The 22503-nt window shown below is 33.9% G+C and overlaps 1 protein-coding gene across 3 annotated transcripts in view; it reads right to left on the reverse strand.

Annotated features, from left to right (window-relative positions):
- The window catches only part of CSMD1 (CUB and Sushi multiple domains 1), a 1051612-nt gene that overhangs the window by 237328 nt on the left and 791781 nt on the right, over positions 1–22503 (reverse strand). For all 3 annotated transcript variants that reach the window (XM_031504428.3, XM_021551131.3, XM_085576363.1), the window contains 5 exons: positions 15173–15355; positions 14185–14511; positions 12204–12398; positions 5737–5875; positions 1424–1611 (listed from right to left, as the gene is read on the reverse strand). In XM_031504428.3, coding sequence (XP_031360288.2) covers positions 1424–1611; positions 5737–5875; positions 12204–12398; positions 14185–14511; positions 15173–15355 — 1032 coding nt within the window. The remainder of the gene's footprint in view (positions 1–1423; positions 1612–5736; positions 5876–12203; positions 12399–14184; positions 14512–15172; positions 15356–22503) is intronic.

The raw sequence follows: 22503 nt of genomic DNA on the forward strand, positions 1-22503 counted from the left end.
TTGTATTACAGTCATATTTTAGCTCAATAGAATATTACTTCCATCTCAGATTCAACTCAGTTTAGCTTATGTTTTAATTTAAGCAGATTAAGAGTCTTCTGCTTCACAGTGCAGTGATTTACTTTATCATCAAAGTTATGACTGTAACTGGAAGATTTTTGAAATACTTCCAAATAAGACAAGTATTTGAACTTCCAAAGAGAATAATCAGGAACTTCCCTTAAAACTCAAAGTTGACTACCTTGTATTCTACAAATGTAAGAAATGTGGAAAAAAAATAGAAGTTCTGTTGTGATATGTTTAAAATTAGCAACTTCTATAGTAAAACCTCCAAGGAAAATCAATATATGATTTTAGCCTCCTGTGTTCCTGGCAGATTATTCAAGGCTTCAGTTAGGTCTTTCTACCTGATTTTTCTCTTTGAAAACACTGACATTGTCTACTTAGGACAATGTTACTTGTTATTGTGATGCCCTTCCCTCTGTGATGTACACAATTGCCAGTACAGAGTAAAGGATCACAGAAATGCTGCAGGAGCACCCGATGCTGGCTAGCACAGTAAGATAGACTCTGCAGCAAATCAAATGAACATAGAACACAAGGCAAAATGGAGACAATTTTAGCTCTGTGTGAAATCTAATGTGAAAAAAAAAGACAATATAAACAGTGAGACTGTGATTAACCTTAACAAGTCTTGTGGAACAAATACACTGACATGGGTTTGAAGTGTTAAGCAAGCTTTCACTGCACAACTATTTTTTACTATTTGGACAAGCCTTGATGTGGCTATAAAATATATCTGGGCACTATTCCAAATTCAGTATTACAGCAAATTTACAGCAATCACATTAGTTTCCCAATAAGAGCAACTGATAAAAATGGTGTTACTATGTTGGTATAACTGTAATAAATACATAAGCTCTCTTCAGGAAATAATTAAGTGAATGGTTATACTATCATATAAAGACTACTGTGACTTCAGACCATTTAATATACACCATTGTGTGCACTTAATTGAAAAGAAAATTCTATTATGATGATTCTGTAGTTCGCATGGAGATAGTATTATTAATTTATTTGCATTTTGGAACCATTATAGATAAGGTGTCCAAGTCTGTTCAGCCCTACAAAAACCAAAGAAAGAGAAAGAGAGAAAAAGTGAAAGTTAGAAGATAGGGGACACCCAAACAATATATGTTTAATCACAAAATAAAGTTTCTAAAATTACTTTGCATTTGATTAAACAACTAGGTCTGTAAGGACTCTGAATAACATCTGTCAGTACAGCATAGAGTAAACATAATTTGTTCTTAAACAAATACAACTACTGAATTTTATTTGTTCCCATTTGTTTTCTCATTTTGTAAATGAAGGGGTTTTTTCAAGATTAAATAAAAATCTATTTGTGAAATACCAGACTTACTCTCATAGTGAATTAAGAAACCAACACTGGAGCGACTGTTGTCCGTAGTGAACAGCAGATACATATAATTTCCAGTACTAATAAGGAATTGGGGTGCTTGTGTTCCATGGTATTCTCCAATTAATGGTGATGAATTTGCTGGCCCATCTCTGACTTCCAAAGTGTCATAATTAACTTCAGTCTGGAATCTGAAAAGGAATATGCAAGTCAGCTGGTGGATGGACGAGTGCTGTTATTTTCTTCAACTGATAGAAATGCAACCCACTTGTAACTGATCAAGAATACCAATACATAAAAACATTACATAGTTAGAAATACATCCATGTCTTACTAAGAATAACAATCGAAGAAGTTTTCATGAATAATTTTCCTTACATTTTGCAGTATTGTAAAAAATTTTTCGGGGATTCAGTATACTTCAGATCAGCCATATGACTGGCCTTTAGAAAGATATTTAGTGGGAAATCTGAGTACAAAAATGAAAATTGTCTGAAACAAAATTTCAATATGAAGACCCAAGGAATTTTTTGCCCTCAGGTTAAGAAATAGTTGGACACCCTAGGAACATCTTGAATAACACTTCATTATTTGATATTTGCTATTTGGCAAAAGCTATTTTATAGATTGTCAAGTGTTTTGGGGGTTTTTTGGGGGTTTTTTGGTTGGTTTTTTTTGTTTGTTTGGTTGTTTTTTTTATCCAAAGATTTTATTCTAACATAGCTTGTTACTTTACTTTTAGTTAATTATTTTTGTCCTGTGATATAAAGCAGTAAAAAAATACTAGATTTAAATCAAGCCTTCATTTTAAAATTTGTTAGTTATTCATTATAAGCATTATTTCGTTTACTTTAATGTGTCAAAAAAGAACTCCAACTGGTAACATATACTAGAATGTAAATTAAGGAGACTAATGAGGGTTGATTTAAAAGAAAAAATAACTTTAAAATTAACAGCAGAGTCAATGTGTCCACCAATCATTAAACCACATCACATTTCTCCAGTTCATAATGGATATCTATGTCATCTACTACTAGTTCTTAAATCAAACGGCACAAACCTGTTCTTTCTCAAGAGGAGCTTGAACTGGCACTTTTTACATCAGACACTTTTCAAGGTAGTTTTTGGTTATATCAGATTCTGATATGCTGCAGCATTGGAATCATGCACACATAAATTTTCTTGTCAATGAAGTTTGTGCTATTACACAGATATTTATACTACTCTATATATATTTGCATGCAGACCCAATATCCTTATTTTCATCTTTCAAAAATGCATATCTGGTAAGATTTTTCTCTTCTATTCCCATAAGGCTTGTTATTTCACCTTCTGAGAGCAGCAGAAATTCCTACATAATACAATACTTTTTCAAAGTGAATGCCCTTAGCTGTCTTGCCAATATGGGACACATGTAGTGGTCTACACATAAGACATTTCTTTTTGTAATTAAAGAAAAGTGCAAAATATTAAACACTCTAGAAAGGAGAAATACATGTGACATTCCTTCAAAGTGTAAATAAACTTTTTACTTCGTTACAAAATGATGACAGAATGACCAAGCTCCCATACCATTACATTTTCCTGAACCAATAGCATTGCTCTTGTAAAAATACTTTTACAGACACTTAAATATTGGTAAGAACAAGTTCAGTTTTAGCCAGTATTTAGTATTTTTTCTAGTTCTTCTCTCACAGTTCCCTGAAAACAAAAGCACAGCCATAAGTCAAAAAGCTTTTGCTTCGCTATTCAGAGCTAATGGCTGCTTGGAAACTGACTTAGGCACTTCATATCACTCCTTCCACTTCACACAGAAAACTCTAGATTTATGGTGCTTTATTTGGATAAGCTGGATAAAATCCAGATGCTTGCTTTACTGGTATCTACCACTCTGACAGTGGAATACAGGGCTTGCAGGTTTGCTAATACATTAAGCATTTTCAGGACCCATTTCTGGCAATGAAATCAGTTAGAATGGAATGGCCTACATCCACACTGTTACATACATCCTTTAACCTCTCAAAGAAGGAAATAATATTCAAATTTCCTACTGTGAAAGGTCGCTTGCCCACAGAAAGTCCTGGCTCTGTTTGATAATTATTTGGGAGAATGCTAGTTGACAAACTCAAGAAGCATGTTGGATACTATTTCAACAATTTAGCTGCATAAACACATGAGGGTTTGCATCTGGAAAGGCTCATTTAGTTTACAAAAATAGATGCCCACAGTTACGGAGGGCATCACAAAAGTACTTGACACTTTTTCAGTACATTTCCATAATTTCAGATTCTACATTGATTTATCCTGCAGCAGAATGATGAAAACAGACAGACACAGCTAGGCTGCTTTAAATACTTTATTTGTACTCATAATGAATACACTCAAGATTAGTAATTAAATAGTTCAATTATTTTGACAGTTATGTTTGTGAGGTAAACTAATTAGGAATAAAGTGCTCTCAGCCAGCAATTGCATTTTCTTAGCAGGGCAGTATGACAACAATGGATGGCAAACCCTTGCTGGAGACGGAAACCAGAAAATAACTCTTACCAGCAATTGCTACTCTGACATTGATCTTTATTCCCAGTAGATTCCTGCTCATGTCAAACCTGAATGTGACTTTATAATTCACTTGTCTGATTTTGAGTGTTTAAGGGAATGAATTGTCTTTTGAATTGGGCTGGGTTTGTTACTGGTTTTTATTTTTAGTCTTTGCACTTTCCCTAAAGGGATAAATCAAGACAATTTGTTAATGGAAGTTCTTCATCGCTACTGAAAGTATGTTTTTAAGGGTTACATTTTGGGTTTTTAGTTTATTTTAATGCTAATTAGCATATTCATATTAGTAAGAGGTAGGATGTCCTCCAAATGTACATAGATTTTAAAAACACTTAAAGGATGTTGTGTTATACTATTCTTTATACAATTGGATTGGTTTTGGATACAGAGGTTAGTTGTATAAATTATCAAATTATTTTTATCAATATTCAAAGTACCAAAGATCTTCAGGTCAGCCATTATTCTTCTACCCCTTTCCTCATGACTTGACTCAATTCGATTTTATTTTTCTGTTACCCTTTCAGGCATTAAACACAATTTGAAGTGCAAAATGTTTCAATGTACAATAATCATAGGGTCATGCAGTCACTTGCTGCTACTTCTGGGAAGTTTCTAAGGACTCTGAAAAGGCATATTTGTCTAAAAGCATTAAAGCTTCATTAGCTCAAGAGTAAGATAATTTACATTAATTTCACATTTGTACAAAGCGTCATTCTGTTAGGTATGTCTTTGAAGCAAATATATATATATATATACTTTACGTCATATTTTGAAGTATAAAAGGGCTCCATTTTCCCCAAACTAGACAAAACACTTGACAAAAACATTTTATTTGTTGATTAATTGAAAAAAATCAACTACTTATTTGTAATTTGCTAATGTTATATCAGACAGCAAAGTCAGTTTTTCTTGTAAGCAATAAAAAAGATTTTCCATGGAATTTTTAAACTGGATAACAAAGCCTTCATGTTGACAAAATAAAATAATTTTATTGCACAAGCAGGGTTATGCTATTATTAACAAGCATAACACTTTTAATAAAATTTATAATATGACGTAGTAAAGTTAAATAATTTTCTAAACGTTTCAGAAAAGCTCCACAAACCTCCAAAGAAAACATGGAAATGTTTTTTCTTCGTCTACCAAAACCAACATGCTGAACAGTAATACTGTTTTGCAATTGAAGCAATTAGGGAACAGCAACAGAATCCATTTCCTATTAATGCTGAGATAATGTTGAAGTATATTAATTGTGTATCTGCTGCACTTCAAAAATTATATGTGATCAGAATTCTCCATTTTGTAAACTCCAAGTTGAAATAATGTCATCACACTGTTAAGGTCATGCACATTCAAACATCTGCAACTTCAGGCAATGCATATCCTTTTATAAAATTTAGATGCTCCATTTTATAACTTAAACTGTTATTTCCATTTAAGAAGATGACCCCGAAAACCTAATGTTCAGGCTTCTGAACATTAATTAAAAAAAAAAAAAAAGATTGCAAATAAATATAAGCCTATAAATACTATGAAGTCTTTAATGAGAAAAAAAAGTCAGCATCTTAAATTTCTCAAACTTCCTGCTGAGTACAATGGAAGCAAACAACACATTAGAAAGCTTTAATAGCCTACTTGTAGGAATAGCATTGTGACTGTTGTAATGAGGTTTGAATTCCTAAAGTATATATTTATTCTTCAATAATAAAACAAGTGTTTATGCTCTGACCTCACTTCTTTAACTTTATGATACTCACTTGTCAAAAGTTATTTTAATGGAATGTCCTGGTCTTGCTTCAATCACCCATTCACAATTAAGTGAGTCCTTGTAATATCCTGGCCACCCTGGTGGCAAGATAACACCACTTGATGCTGTCAAATGTCCACCGCATGGTGCTGAAAGGAAAAAAAAACCAAACGTATATTTGTAACATACAAATTATTTCTAATATATTATATATTCAAAGAAATAGAAAAAAATCAAATTAAAATTAATATAAATATGGTAAATACAGTTTTAATAGTTTAACACAGTACTTTGATTTCTTAAGACTCATAAGGCCTGCAATGTGTCTTATAGAAACCTATTACTCTCTATATATTGTAACACAAAAATCATGGCACTTGGGTCTGCCAGCCTTCCTTCTGTTGAAAAGCACAGTATCTTACTAAAAAATTATACTGTCTCATCACATTTAGATCCATTATGATTCCAAATTGACATGGAAACATCAGAAAAATTGTTCCATGTAATTATTACCACTGTTCTGTGCTACCTTTTTGAGTAATCACTGAGCTCAGTGGAACTGGCAGTTGTAAATATTCCATCTGACCATAGAATGGTTTAATTTGAAGGGGATGTCTGGAAATCATCTAGTCCATTTCCTGCTCAAAACAACAGATTGCACAGAAACATGTCCAGTCAGGATCATGCCTCTCCTCCAAAGTCAAACACAGAATTTCTTGACAAGCTGTTTTAATGTTTGATCACTCACAGTGCAAGGTTTTTCTTATCTTTAAACTGAAGTCCATGTATTTCAGTTTCTGTTAACTGCCTCTTGTCTGTTCATTTTGCACCACTGAAGAGAGTCCAGCTCCAACTTTAAACCATCCAATTAGTTATCTGTACATATTGGCAAGATCCCTCTTGAGTCCTGAGCCTTATCTTTTCCAATCAAGACAAGCACAGTTCTTTCAACCTCTTTTTGTATGACAGATGCTCCAAGTCCTCACTTATCTTTGTGACTCTTCACAGGACTCACTCCAGTATGTCCACATTTCTCTTGTACTATGGATCCCAGGAGTGCACACAGTGCTCCCAACATAGCCTCACCAGTGCTGGATAGATTGGAAAGACCTGTCATTTATTTTCAGCCCATTTCTCCTGCCTCTCTCATCCCTCTGAACAGCAGCACAAACATCTGGAGCACCAGCCACTCAACAGCCACAGTTTTACATCATGTTCAGACTTGCTCAGAGTACATTCTGCCTCATCATTCAGTTTTGTACTGAAGGTTTTAAACAGTATTGGATAGGGGATTGACCGCTGGGCTACACCTCTATCAGTTAACCTCCAGTTGTGACACTACCTACAATTCTATGAGCCAAATAGTTCAGTCAGTTTTCAGTCCACTTCACTGTTCACTTCTCTAGTCCCTATTTCATCAGTTTGTCATTGAAAATTTTGCATGACACAGTGCCAAACACATTACTAAAACTGAATATCCATTACTCTGCCCTCATCCATCAGGCAGTTCATCTTAACACAGAAGGCTATTAGGTTGGTCAGGCATGATTTTCCTCTTCATAAATCCATGTTGATTACTACCAGTCTCCATAGTTTTCTTCAATTTGTCCTGTTTTTGGCTTGGACAGAGTTAATTTTCTCACAGTTGCCTTGATGGGGCAGAGTTTGGAGCTATGTGGGCACACCTGGGTGGTTATTCTGCACTATTCACACTATCTCTGAGGGTGAGAAGTAAGGGACTTCACTTGCAAGAAGAAGAGAATGTGACATGAGGTGGAGGGAAAACATGATCTGAAGGATCTGGGGGGACATTTTGATTTTGTCTTGGTGGCCACCAGCACATGGAACTTGGTTGGGTTGGTTGGTCAGTCAGGCAGTGGGTGAGCATTTTTTATATGCAAATCACCCTCTCTTGTATACTTTTGTTATTAATATTTTTGTTCTTACTATTTTATCTCATTGCTGTTTTCCTGTCTTAATTCAGAATATTTTCCTTTTGTCTCCCTCACAGGAGGGGGTGGAGGGGAAAGCAGCAGCTGCAGGTGGCTTAATTTCCTCCTGGGTTTAAACCACAGCACATGATTTGGAAATGGTTTCAAGGAATATTGTTTCATCACCTTTCCCAGTGATAAAGATAAGACCTGTAGCTCTTCAGATCTTTCCTCTTTCAATCCTCCAAGACTTTGCTTTCTTCCAGTCTTCAAGGATCTCCCTAGTTTAAATCAGCTTCCCAAAATATTGAGTGACCTTGTGATGTCATTGGGTGGCTAATTCAGAAACCATGGCTGCATCCCATCAGAGCCATTCCTCTATGTCAAATTTGTTTTAATGTCCTCTAACCTGATCATCCTCCATAAAAATCTAAAAAAAATGTATTGCAAGAGGGCTGTGAAAATGACTAGACAGGGCTAGACAGGGGCATTTTTCAGAGCAAAATTAAAGGACTTTGGAGCAGGATTAAACAACAGCAGAAATGACAGAACAAATTTAGGAAAACATGAGTCCCTTAAAAATTTAAGCTGGAATGGCACAGGGCCTTGGGATGTTATGTTTTACTAAAGGTTATGGCACAGCAGAACACAGGAATACTTTCAAGGTTAGGTAAATTTATCTTAGTATCATTTATATTGTCCTCATAGAAGTCAATGGTATCATTATCAGAAAATTTCACATTTCAGTGCAGGAAATCTTGCTAGATTTCTTCTGTTTCTTTGAGTAGTGACAAACCAGCCTTTTATGTCATATAGAAATGGATGGCAACATGAATTTGTGAGTTGTAAATTAAGATGTCTAGTTTTATTTCAATGTTTTTAGCAACACAAAAAAACTTTTCAGAGAGATTTATTTGATTCCACTTCTGACTTTCACTTGTCTCTAGGAATTTTCTTCCAGATTTGAGTGATAAAAGCAACCCACAAATTCTGAAACACACCAAATTTTCCTTGAAGCAAAATGAAAGGCAAGAAAAATGGCATTTACCTTACATGAGTATAGTTAATGAGGAAATCAATTTATTCCACAGTGGTTTTTAAATTTAAAGTTCATCATACTATGAACAAGAATAGTCACAAAACTCTCAAACTTCAACTGATTGTACATCATTTACTTTGTGTATTGCAGGAGTTGCTTACTATATGTATAAAAAAACCACAGAGCAGAGCAACAACAAAAAACCAACAGTAGTTCAAAAATCTCAGACAGTGAGAAGCAAACTAAATCATGCTTAGGACTCCTAATCTATAATCCAAGCCCAGAAACTTCTTCAATTATCAAGAGAATTCACATCAGAAGGGATCATCAGAAGGGATCATATTCTGAACCTAACTACTTCCTTCTATAAAAGAAACAAAGATCAAAATCTAAAAGGAAAAAAAAAAAAAAACCAAACAAACCAAGCCAGTCTGTTACTTTCATCTTTTCCTCATTAAAAACTAAGTAAACATTCCAGAAGGGTAAAATAAAGGATAACTAAGGGAAACCTATGCATTTTCTGGAAAAGTAATTTCTGTAATAATTTTTCTCTCTTTTTTTCCCTTAAAAGTGCTCATCATTCGTCCTTTATCTATGCGTTTTCAAAAAGAAAATTACACAAAGATTACAGTGAATACTTCAACAATTGACTTGAGAAATGAGAAAAAAAAACCTTCTGACAAAAAAACAACACCGCACTCCTTGCTTTGGGGTGGGCTGGGTTTTCTCTAAGAATAAAAGAAGAATCCTGCTCCACTGTGTAACTTACTTTAATCAAGTGTCGAGATTTGACAAGGAAAAAGAATTTTTCCAGAAGGAAGAGGTCAGTTTGGATATTGACCAATTGAAGGTGGACACGCCTCTGAGAACACAGAGGGGTTAAAAGCAGAATTCCCAGGAGAACTCGTTCTCTCTGGTTCCGGTCAGGCGCAGTGCAGCCTCTCCCCTGCCCGGCCGTGGCTGGGTGGGGAGGGGAAGGCCCATGGCCAGGGGACTGAGGTGGTCCAAGGGTGGAGGGACTGGAATCCCCTGCAGATGGAAGGGTGGAGAAATCTGGGATGTCTCCGTTCTCCCCCAGAGTCTCTCGAGAGAGAGAAAGAGAGAGAGAGAGAGAGAGAGGGAAAGAGAGAAAGAGGCAGTGGTGATTTTATCAGCAGTTCACCGTGGGGAAGGAGAATAGCGGGGGGGGTCACAAGGTGCCCACCTGCCTGTGGGAGCTGGAGAATCCGGGCATCGAGCCATCCCTGGGAGTCAGGACTTTTAACCCTTCCTTGAGAAATGAAAGCTTTGTGAAATTTTTCTCCTCCTCGGTTTGAAAGAGAGGAAGAGAGACAGCTTGGACCCTGGGGTGTTAGAAGGAGAAATTCTAGGTGGGAGGAGATGAGGAGTGGCTTTTGGCTGGACTTTTTCTTGGTAGCGACAGTCTGAACCAATTTTCTCCTCCAAGAGAGACTGTATTTTAGGAGGATGCCAGTGAGCCAAAGAGACCTGCTTCAGCTGGGAAAAGACAGAAGTGGAGCGAACAGAGAAAATAGGGGGTTTGTTGTGGTGCCCCCTGTTTTCAGAGAAGAAGAAGAGAATAAGATCTCTGTTCTTAGACCTCAACCCCAGGGGGAAATGGGGGGGACTGTGGTCCCAAAAAATGAAAAACTGAACTGTTGTTTTTTCCCCTCTTGGCAGGGCATCCTTGAAAGGAAAAATCCTGAAAGCAGTCTGTCCATCCATGCATTGGTGGTGAGAGCACTGTGCATGGAAAGGAGAGGGTCACTATGGCAAACTTTTTCTCTGGGCGGTGCCATGTGTGACATGGAAACACAGGATGTGGCAGCTGTGTTTTCTTGGGGGGTCTGTGGCACAGGAGAGACTCCTCTGTTCCCTCGAAGGGCTGAGTATCGATTGTCTGGAGGGTGGAAACCTGATTGGGGTCCAGATTGTGTCTCACTGTGGTTTGTTGGAGTTGGGTGGTGGGGGGAGGAATGCTTCGCAAGGTTTTAATTTTTAATTTTGTGTGTGTTTTTTCTTTCTTTTTCCTTTGATAGTAGTATAGTAGTAGTAGCTTAATAAAGTTTTTTTTCCTTGTTATTAAGCTTGGGCCTGCTTTGCTCTGTTCTCAATAGCATTTCACAGCATTCAATTGAGTGATTGCATTTTCATGGGGGCGCTGGCATTGTGCCAGTGTCAAAACATGACATTTTTGGTTACACACACAAAATTCAAAATGGGAGAGGAACGGAGACATCCCAGATTTCTCCACCCTTCCATCTGCAGGGGATTCCAGTCCTTCCACCCTTGGCCCAACTAAGTCAGGCCATGGGCCTTCCCCTCCCCACCCAGCTCGTGGCCGGGCAGGGGAGAGGCTGCACTGCGCCTGACCGGAACCAGAGAGAGCGAGTTCTCCTGGGAATTCTGCTTTTAACCCCTCTGTGTTCTCAGAGGTGTGTCTACCTTCAATTGTTCAATATCCAAACTGACCTCTTCCTTCCGAGAAAAATTTGTTTTCCTTGTCAAACCACGACAATCAGGGTAAGAAATTTTGCTAGTGCAACATCCAGGCTCACATACACTTCTGTCAGACTGCACACATGGGAGGGTTCTTCAGTATTTTTAAATTATTTTTGAAATACACAATCATATGATAACTGAGTTCTCAAAATTGCCCAAATAACAAAAAAAGTTATATGATCCATATCCTTAATTGCGATGACACTGAAATTAATGGAAATGTGAGATTTAGAAGGTTTGGATTGGTTTTCCCAAAAAAAACCCCTTTTAATCTGTAGTCTATATATCTGTTGTTTAATAAAATGTATACATTTTGAACCTGACTTTTAAAAAACATACTTTAATCATTTATTAAATGCACTCATCTGTTTTGAATTTAGGACCTATCCGTTAATCATCAAGCAATTCTTCTTACCGTATTTCATTCTAAAGAGAGTTTTAAACCTAAGTAGAGATCATTTTAGTCTATTTATTAACCTAAGAAAGGACAAGCAAATAAATTTGGAAATTTTTGGGAATATCATGGATATTAAACTTAGCTCTGGTTTTCACTATATTTCTCAGAAAAAAGTGTATTTCAGGCTATAATATTACACAGAGAAATTCAGGTATACTTTCATTTTGAGAAAGCTAAAGTGGTATATTTTCAAAAAAGACTTCTATATAGAAGCTTTATTTACTTCCTATGTAGTAGATAATTGTTCTTCAGTGTTCTACAGCCAAAACTGTTATAGCAGTTATAATTCACAACCAAGTAATGACAGTGACAATCAGAACTTGGAAACAATACCAAGTAGATTTTTAGAATGCTAATTTATTCTAAGAATACAAAAGCAAGCTATCTTGTTTCTATTACTGTGCTCTCACTTTACTGGAAGAGTGTTAAGATGAATTAATAACTTCAGGTAAAGCAGTCATATTTATGTGCAAAATGTAAAAAGTAAGCTAAATTTAAGTAGTGTCATTATTCAAACTGTAGGTGCAAAGTAAAGATTGTGCCTTTACCTTCACAACGTGGGACAGTGGAGCTCCATACTACATTTCCATCTTGCATAATACAGGTTATGGATTCAGAGCCTTGAGTCTTCACAAAGCCATCATCACAGTGAAAGGAAACAGAACTTCCCAGAAGGAATCTGTCTCCAAAACGCCTCCCATTTATAGGAATCCCTGGATCATGACACTCATTCTGACCAAAGGCTGATAAAAACATAATAATAATACTGGTAATAAAACTCGCAATAATAGTAATAATAAAAACCATCCCTTTAAAATTTGTGTCTTGTTTTTTTGCAGGAGAATAATACTCTTTCACATGTAATACAGTATTATGCAACACATAAAACATTGTAACATATAATTCAAAGTACAGAAAATTCCCTAATAAGAAGTCAGCTTCAAATCCAATGACATTTACACACATGCAACATAGTTGGAATTCAAAAGGTTTTAGATATGTGGCTTAGATACACAAGAATAATTTGCCTAAATTTTCCTCTGGACAAATTCCAGCTGTTTTGCCTCTAACATAAGGGAATTGGGGTTGTTTAACCTGAAGAAAGGGAGGCAGAGGGGAGCCCCCACTGATCCCTACAATTACCTGAAAAGAGGTTGTAGCAAAGTGAGTATTGGCCTCTTCTCACAAGTACTAAGTGATAAAATAAGAGGAAATGTCTTCCCCTTTTTAATTCCTGCCCTTTTTCTAAGGACAAAAATTATCCCTTCTTATAAAAGCAAAAGACCAGTTGGGGCATTAAAGACTTAAAAAAGGTTGAAATCAATGAATTCCAGCTTTATGTGGAGAATATTTTTAAATAATGCAAGAAAACACCTTGACCACAAACACTATTATTTTAATTGACACAACAAAGAAACAGTTTAAAAGGTCTCAAAGATAACTTTATTGTCAATTAACTACTATAATCTTAGAAAATAATTTATTCAGTTAAAATAATAGCCTCTGTATAAGTAGCATCTTTGAATGACTCATAAAATTTTTAGGAGAGTTAGCAATCTATGGCAAATGTAAAAATGTTTTCTATATGACAATGCTGTTACTAGTTTCCTATTGAGAGTACTGCTTAGTAATATATTTTTATATAAACAAAATAAAGGGCCACCTGTAGCCAGATATTTCCTAGCCTGGTTGACCAAACAGGAGAGACTTGCTTTCTCAGTACCTCTCTATATGTACATGATCAGTAGGTCCAGCTTTAAAACTTTTGGACTGGTTGTCCATTACAATTAAACTTTGTACATTTGAGAATTGCCTTCTCAAAGGTAGCACTTTCTTAAAATGCATAAAGGGACAGGACCCAGATAGAGGAATTATTCTAAATTTGTGTACTCTTATAGGAAAGGCTTCTGTGTCAGTTCAGCTGTGTTCTAGACACTGGAAAAAGCACAGAGGGTAACTGCTGTGTGTAATGCAGAAAAGAGATCTCTATTCTTAGGGGTTTGTATTCTTAGATTCTATCCTATTCAACTAGAAAAAAACATACAAAAGCAAAGCACATTCCCAGAATTATTTATTTGTATTGATGATTACTTTTATGCTTTTCCAGTTAATACCTCAATAATTGGGATCTAAGAGTAATACCTTTATGAACTTATTCTTGATGGTTCAATTGAGAAGCATATTAAATTACATGCACTGGATACTTTGATTTGAAAGATTTGGACTTTAGTTACAGGATTTATGCAGTATGAACAAAAAAGGCAAATAATAAATAATTAAGGGAATGCCTCAGCACTATCACAATTAAAATAAATAAATTATAAGGATTCAGATAAGCTAATGAATACAAGGAAGACATCTGAAAACAATGCAATAATACAATCATTACAATCTGCTTCTGAAATATAAAATTTATAAATATAAATTATATACCTATAACTATAACTATGACTATAAATATATTATTTGCTTTAATTATTATGAAGAAAGCATAAAACTAGGCATAAAATAAAAACCAGAAGTTCTTACTTGTGTAAGTGATATTAAATCCTCTTCCAGTGGTAGAGTGATCTGACTGAAATTCAAGTCTTACTATGTGTCCACTACTGGCCAATTGAGAAGGGACCTCATTGCCAGAAAATGTGCCAAGAGGTGGTAAATCTGAAATCCCATCATCTTTGATTGTAAGGTAGTCAAATTGGGGTTCTACATCAAAGTCATTGAAAATCAGATGGATTCTGCTTCCTGGCTCTGAGATAATTAACCAAACACAGTTCATATTGTTCCCATATTCCTCAGGATAATTTGGAGAAAGAATAATTCCAGATGGTGTGGTGAAGTTGAAGAAACATGAAACTAAAGGAAAGAACAATAATATTCTCAAAATAATATCTACAAACTTTATAAAGGTTTGTCTATTTTTTTATTATTATTATTCTGGAAAAGGATGATTTTGAAGTCTGGATGTCAAATTACAACACATGCAAGCAGAAAATGTTCAACACTTTCAGAACAGTTGCCCAATGCTTTTTTCCCCAAGTGAATCCAAGTGACTGGAGCAAAGTGTGCAAGAGATATATCACAAAAAAAAAAAAAAAAAAAAAAAAAAAAAAAAAAAAACCAAAAAAAAAACCAAAAAAACCCCACAAAAAACCCCCAATCTTTTCTTATGTGGGTCTGCAGGCTGCTTTGCACTGCCCAAATCAAACATGTATGTGCCACAGAATCCTTTTGAACACTTATCTGCTATTAGGAATTGCTTGTTTAGAATCTAATTCAACACATTTACATGAAGACTGATAAGTGGTTCAATTATATACAATTATATATAAAATTAGTATAAAGAACATTCTAAAAACAGTCCTGAGCTACCAAGTCAATTAAAAAAAAAAAAGCAAACCATGATGGAAAAAGTTTTCAAGGAACTTTGAAGTATTTTCCTGTTGATTAGTCTCAAAAGTTAAGAAATGCAAGAGGTTAAGGTCAAAAAACAACACAGGAAAAAAAAAATTCTTACAAACACAGCTGGGTTTGTTGCCAGACCACTGGTTATTTTGTTGGCATGTAATCGTTCTCTCTCCCACCAGCTCAAAAGCTGCTTGACATTCAAACGTAAGTGTGTCTCCATGCAGAAAACTGCTGCCAGTCCTTTTCCCATATGATGGAATTCCAGGATCTCCACAACCTCCTTTCTCTATCTCTGAATATTGAAAAATTCAAATGCAATAATAAGGGAAATACATTTGCAATCAATTTATATGTCAGTATCAGAAGTACTTTCAAAGTATTTGGCATTATATATTAATCAAATATTTACTGAAATATTTGCTGAAAACGAACTACAGGTAAATGTTGTGCAACTGCCTCAAAGATGACTTAGGATCTAAATTTCTTTCACAAGCTAATAGATTCCATACCTGCATTGCTGCATTGCTGAAAATAACAAAATATTTATATTTAACTGTATGACTGCACCAAATTACAGCATATTGGAAGGTAAAATTATAAAGCCACAGTCTCCATCCTACCCATGGAGACATAATACATGTAGATAGTTTTTCTCGCAAAGAAGTACTTGTACTAAAGAACCTCTTAACACTCACATCTGCAATTCTATTTATATATCTATTAACAATATGATTAAAAGTATATAATTTCCTAATAGAGTCAATACATTTCAGTTTAAAATAGCTTAAATATAATAAAAAACAAAATTGAGGAATTATTTCTTAATCACATACTTCAAATTAGAGCCACATTTTTCCCCGCTGCATTCAGGTATGCTGAAAATAAATTAACACTTTAGATAATATTTCAAGATATTCTTCAGGAGCTCTGTTTCTTAAATTATTTAATTTGTAGATCTCAAATCTACACAAACCAGATAAGGCTATAAAAAATTCAAATCATATGAAATTTATGAATACCAGAAGTATTAGAAAAGAAAATGTAAGTATTAATTGCCTGTGATAGAATCATCTTACAAAATATTATACACATGGCCACCCATCAGAAAATGAAGGCTCCATTTCTTTGCTATTTAATTGAAAGCAGTTTTTTTTTTAATTAACTTGCCTTTGATCAGAAAAAATAACAAAGCTCTTCTGATTCTATAAACTGTGTTGCTGCACATGTAATGAAATTATGTAAATCAGATTTAAGTGAAAATAAGAAAAAAGTTCTTGGCATTTAAATACTTTACAGTTCAGTCCAAGGTATGAAATCAGAATCATTCAAGATAACAACAAAATAAAACTCACTGAATAGTATTAAATATTAACATAATTTAATACAATTCAAAATGTTTGCTGTTAAATCTAATTATGTTAAATCCTTGCAGAAGGTCCAAGAAGAAGACCTGGACTCAGCAACAAAAATTTTAAGATACAGGATACAAAATTATGATATGTGAAGTCAATCCACTATATTTACACTCTTAAAGCAGTCATTAACAGATTGTTGTCAGACATGTTCACGAAGCTATGGCATATATTTCACAATGGAAGAGTTTTCTTGACTTGTTGATGATGCTGTGCCTGATGCACCCATTATTATTTTATTTAAATAATTTGCCTTTTGCAGAAAGTTAGAATCTATAAATTAATAAAAACATTTTCCAAAATGTCTAGTACACAAATACAATAAAACATTGGGAGAGAAATTTTATAAATAATATTTGTAAATAATGAATCAAAATTATACATACAAATGCTTTAATGCAGTTTCACTTTTCTGTTCCTACTGAGATATTGACCTTTACTTCCACAGAATAGCACTGAAAACCTGTGTTTTCAGCTATGCACATCTTTACATACTTCATGAAAATGTGAGAAGCCACAGAAAACCAGAATACACATTTTAATCACATTTTAGAAGTTCATCTCCCTCACTGACAACAGAACTGTATCTAATCCAACATATGAGAATGATCATAAACTCTTTGCCAAACTTAGGAGATGAACCAAATACTTTTTTATTCTTAATATATCACTCCTGATCCAAGAATGCTCATATGGGCATATTTATATAATTTAGATTTGTAAATATCTTATTTTCAAGCACAAAAAGCATTCATAAATGAAAAATATTAACACTACTTTCAGATAAAACATTTAAAAATATCTTTCATTCTTTGGAAAAATAGTTTTAATAAAATATGTCTCATAAAAAACTGAATGATAAATGTCAGGTCCTCTAAAACACAATAGAAGGATTTTTGAATAAATTTTTTTTATACTGAAAAGCCAAATAACTCATAAAAATGTCAAAAATGATCACATTAGCTTTATTTCTATTTAAACATTCAGGGTCTCTGCTTGTTTGTTCAACATAAAAACAATCCAGAAAATATGACAGATTTATAAAACACTACTGAAGATGTCTTATTTGCATTTTGATAATAAATAGATTGAAAAATTCCATCCAGGTCTAGGAATCCATATCTTCACAAACCTTAAACTGAAGATTATATGTATTTCTAACAGGAAATGAACTCTAGTCAAAAGTTATTCAGGCTGACAGAAAACACTCATTGTAATTCATAAAATCATCATAGGATCACAGAATTTGGGTCTGAAGGGACCTTAAAGATCTAGACCCATTCCCTTTGTCATGGATAGGATACCTTCCACTAGGCCCATGTTCTCAGATCTGGCCTGGCCTTGAATATTTCCAGGGATGAGGTATCCACAGCTTTTCTTGGCAACCTGAGCACCTAAAGAGTTTCTTCCTAAAATCTAACTTAGAACTACCCTCCTTCAGTCTAAAGCTATTCCCCCTTGTCCTATCAGCAGATGCTGTTGTGGAAGTCCCTCTGCAGCTCTCTTGGAGGCTCCCATTAGGTACTGGAAGGTGCTCTGAGGTGTTCACAGAAAGGGTTGTAAAGCATTGGACCAGGCTGCTCGGGGAAGTGCCTGAGTCACCATCCCAGCAGTATTTAAACAATATGCAGATATGGCACTGAGAGATATCATGTAGTTGGGGAATTTGCAAAGTTGGATTAATGGTTGAAATGATAATCTTAAATGATTCTCTGATTCTCTATAGTCAAAATCTTCATTTCCATTACATTAACAACCCAAAACTAAGGGAAGACGCAGGAAGTCCAGACTAATGGTTTTGTATTTACACATAAAAATACTCTTTCTTTATAACCAGATCTAGAGTAGTAGGCATGTAAAGATTCTCAAGATTTTTCTTTCCTCTGGGATTTTGCACAGATTTTTTCTTCATTGTCCTTTCCGATACCTGTTTGACTTGTACTGATTTAGTCGTTGAACAAATTTTTAAAATGTCTAAATGCAGCTGAGATGCACTGTGTGTATTGCTCCAACACATGCATTGATTATTCTGTTTCATAAATGAAGAGATGCCCTGTATCAGTTTGCTAAAAAGGAGAACATTTCAGACAAATTCCATTGAAGTTATGTTGAGCTCTTAGAAAAATCCTGTGGGATAGGAAATGTTCTTTAAATAACAAACATGAAAGTAAAATCTATGCTAACCTATTTAGCATGGCAATTAAAGACCTGCTCTTTTAGGGTTATTCGGTGTACTCATTCAATGTTGAACTTCTTTTCATTTGAGTTCTTAGGGCTGTGTGAACTTCATGAAGTTTGCACATAAACACTCAAGTCTAAATTTAAACATCGGTTTACTTTGGTTACCAAAATATTAACATTGATCTTATGCAATTGTTCTTGGCTTTCATGTACCCTCTTTCAATAGCCTGGGGAAACAGACTTTTCATCTTGTTTGTAAACTAGAAATATTTACTCATTTTCAAGGAATATTCTTTCTTTCATGTTAGAAGAATGACAAGATTAGATTCCTGACTGTTAGGTCATATCTCTTTGAATTTAATTGAAAGACATTTCTGTTACTCTGTTTTCTTTCAAATGAAGAAATATGGAAATTCAAAAGTGATATTAAGCATTTAAATATGTATCATGACTACCATTTGAAAGATATCACTTTGCAATTGAAGTATTATTTGATGTAAGGACTTTGACTGTGGTATCTGAATGTATAATAAAATAATTCATAGTTTAGATTTTAAACTTACTGTTCATAGAAGGAGTAATTTAGTGCTTTCCCCCCCTTGTTACTAGATTAAAAATACACAGTTTAAAGTAAATTCTTAGTGTTGCTGTGTTTTCATTCTCACTATCCAGTAATGATTACTGAATCATCTAATCATTAAATCTGAATCTAGATACAACACAAAGATTATAAATAATAATTTCATACATTAATAATTCAGATGCATAAATACTATTTAAACTAAATACATGTTTTTTAACACATGTGAGTTAAGCAAAAGTCAATTTTTGAGATAAATATAGAATTGAATTTTTTATCAGAAATTTGAAGTCAATACTTTAAAACCTAAAGCAATTATTTTACAATATTTCATAATTATCATCTTATTTATAGTCAAGATAGATTAAGGGAAGCAGTGAAGCATAGATATACATTTACCCAAAACAAAACCAAGAAAAGAGAGTTTAAGATTTAAACTCTGAGAAGTTACAGAAATTCATGTTCCATATATGAGAAAAGTGATGATTTATTTTATTTCCTCTTATTTCTCATACCTCCCTGTGTTAACAGTCATAATATTTAATGTAGTTTAAAAACAAAAAGGAGAAACTCTTAGACATACAAACCCTTATAAAATGAGAAGGGATAGAAAGATGCTCAAGATTGGAGAATAGGACATGGATAAAAGAATGATATTTTATACATTATTCCTGTAATGGAACATAGGAACTACTACTCTAACAAAGAAAATGGTAAATCAAAACTAATAAAAAAAAAAAATTCAGATAGCACATAATTGGACTGTAAAAGTGGCTATTAAAGCTAAAATGAGGTTGGCCCATGACTAAAAAAAGGATGGCCTTACATGACCATTTTATAAATGATCACAATTTTATCATTATTCTGGTAAATTTCTTCAAAGAAATGTAACAGTGCAATTTATTATCAGTCTCCAAATAAAAAAAGAGAAGGCCTTCACAGATCATATAATTCGCTCCTGCATTTTAAGAGGCTCTCACATTTTCTCTGAAATGTTTTGTCCTTGCTCTTATCAAAAAGACCACAGATCATATCAAGTAGATTAATTTTTGCTGCTTCCACTTTATTGCATTCTGTATCAATATATATAAAAAAAACAACCAACCCAAATATGACTTTAAAATCAGATTGATGAAAAAAACACCAATTTTCCTAGGAAGTCCATTTAAACTAACAGCTCAGTATCATAGCATATGATGGCTTGCTGGTAACAATAACATTGTATTGCATCATATCTTATAAAAATCCTTGAAAATAATAAAGCAGAAAACAAACTTTAAAACATGTTCTTAAAGTTTAATATATACTGTGTACTTAAATGTCATGCATGTAATTAGAGAAAGCGGAAAAAAATATTGGTTTATTTACAATCAGTTTTATATGTTCAGGGGTAAATGCACATCAAATATGAACAGCAATGAGAAAAGAGCTTTTTATTACTTGTTGCAAAAAAATGTATGATAGCTACTAACCAAGCATGTTAAATTCATTGCCAAAATTTGTAGAAAAATAAACATGGGGAAAAAAATCATGATTATGAGTTTGTAGGCACAGTGATAGATTCTGATTTGACAGATAGGACTCTAGGAACAGAAGCTCTGGCATACTAAATAATTCTATGAAATTGTAAGCTATTGAAAATGTTAAGAATTATTGGAAAAAGAACAGTGAAAAAAATATAGACTATAATTCTGTCCTCACACAAAAACTTGCAAAAATTCATTTCCATGTTGAATTTTACTTGCAGTACTGCTCTTCCATTTAAAAAAGGTAACATTAGAACTGGGGGAGGAAAACAGAAGATCAAAGTTGATGAGGAAATAAGAACAAGTTAAATAGACTGCAAATCTCTTTTTCTGGGCAGTGAAATACATGTGTTCAAAAATTTTTTTGACAAATACATGGAAGAAAATCTTATTGACAGACAAATTATTTGAGGTATCCATCCATCACTGGAAATAGAGAAAATATTCTATTTCTTGATTTATCAGCAAATAATTCACCATTTCTTCCCTAAACATCTATTATTGTCAAGTATCAATATGCTTTTGGTGTCACTGTAGATTTTTATTCTAATTTTTTGTGATAAGGAACATGATGTTGTTCAAATTATAGTGTTCATCTTGCTTTACTACTAGAAAGAGTAGGACCAGTCAGCACAAAGGACTGAGCAATGCCCTGAACAAAAAGTTAACAGTTATCCAGAGTTATAATATTAGACGATTAAAGGAAGTACAGGAAATAAAGAAGCACAGCTGCCTGAGAAATTTTAAGAATACATAAGGGTGAATATTGTGAAAAAGCAAACCATTGAATGAGGCAGGATGCACTTACAAAACTTGTAGAATTAAATTGTTGTTAAAATTAAGAGAAAGAAAAATAACTAGCAGGAAAGGAAAATGAAGAACACTTTCTTTTATCTAGATAAAAAGTGTTTAAATAAAATTAAGAGAAGGGCAAGATAGTAAGAGAACAGCTTAAGGACCATTCAGAAAATGCAGACACATTCAAGGGAGCAGGGGCTAATTAAATTCAGTACTTAAACTGAAACAGTCAATGAACTATTAGCAATTATCTTCAAGAACTTATGGAGAACAAGGGAAATCCCACATGACTGAGCAAGGTCACATGTATTAACTGTCTCAAAAACTGAAGAAGAAGAACCTAGGAATTAAAAAAAATACCTGTGTATCTAATTGGTACCCTCCAACTGGGAAAATGATATGCTTTATCTTCCTTTACAAGAAAGTATCCTTAAACATCAATTTACAAGGGAGTATCCCTAAACATCTGTACTTAAAATTATCTTAAGTCCTGACAAGAAAGATATAATAGAAAGAATCAATGAGCTGCTGCTACTAGCAAATAATTTATAACAGGATTGTAAAGCCAAGACTGATTCTCAGCAAAATGATGGAACCACCAACAGAAAAACACTATTTATAAAGGGTTAAAAGATAAAAATATAATTACCAGTAGTTAACATGGTTTTATGGAAAATATGCAATGTCATAAAAACAATATGTTTTTGGTTTATAAACTCAGACAACACAATGTATTTGGACTCCTTTCAACCTTTTAAATTAGTGAAAAATGGCATTCTAATTAAGAATTGGCATAATAGAAAATTTATTTAGCACACATTAAATGGATTGCAATTGAATAATTATAGCATTTTGAAGCAAAAATGTGAATAAAGAATCATCATTAGACCATAGAACTTCTTCAGTTAGCTCAATCTGTACTTATTTATCCGAATCCTAACAG

This window comes from Lonchura striata, chromosome 3 (genome assembly GCF_050655825.1).
Source record: "Lonchura striata isolate lonStrDom1 chromosome 3, ASM5065582v1, whole genome shotgun sequence".
Taxonomy (NCBI): domain Eukaryota; kingdom Metazoa; phylum Chordata; class Aves; order Passeriformes; family Estrildidae; genus Lonchura; species Lonchura striata.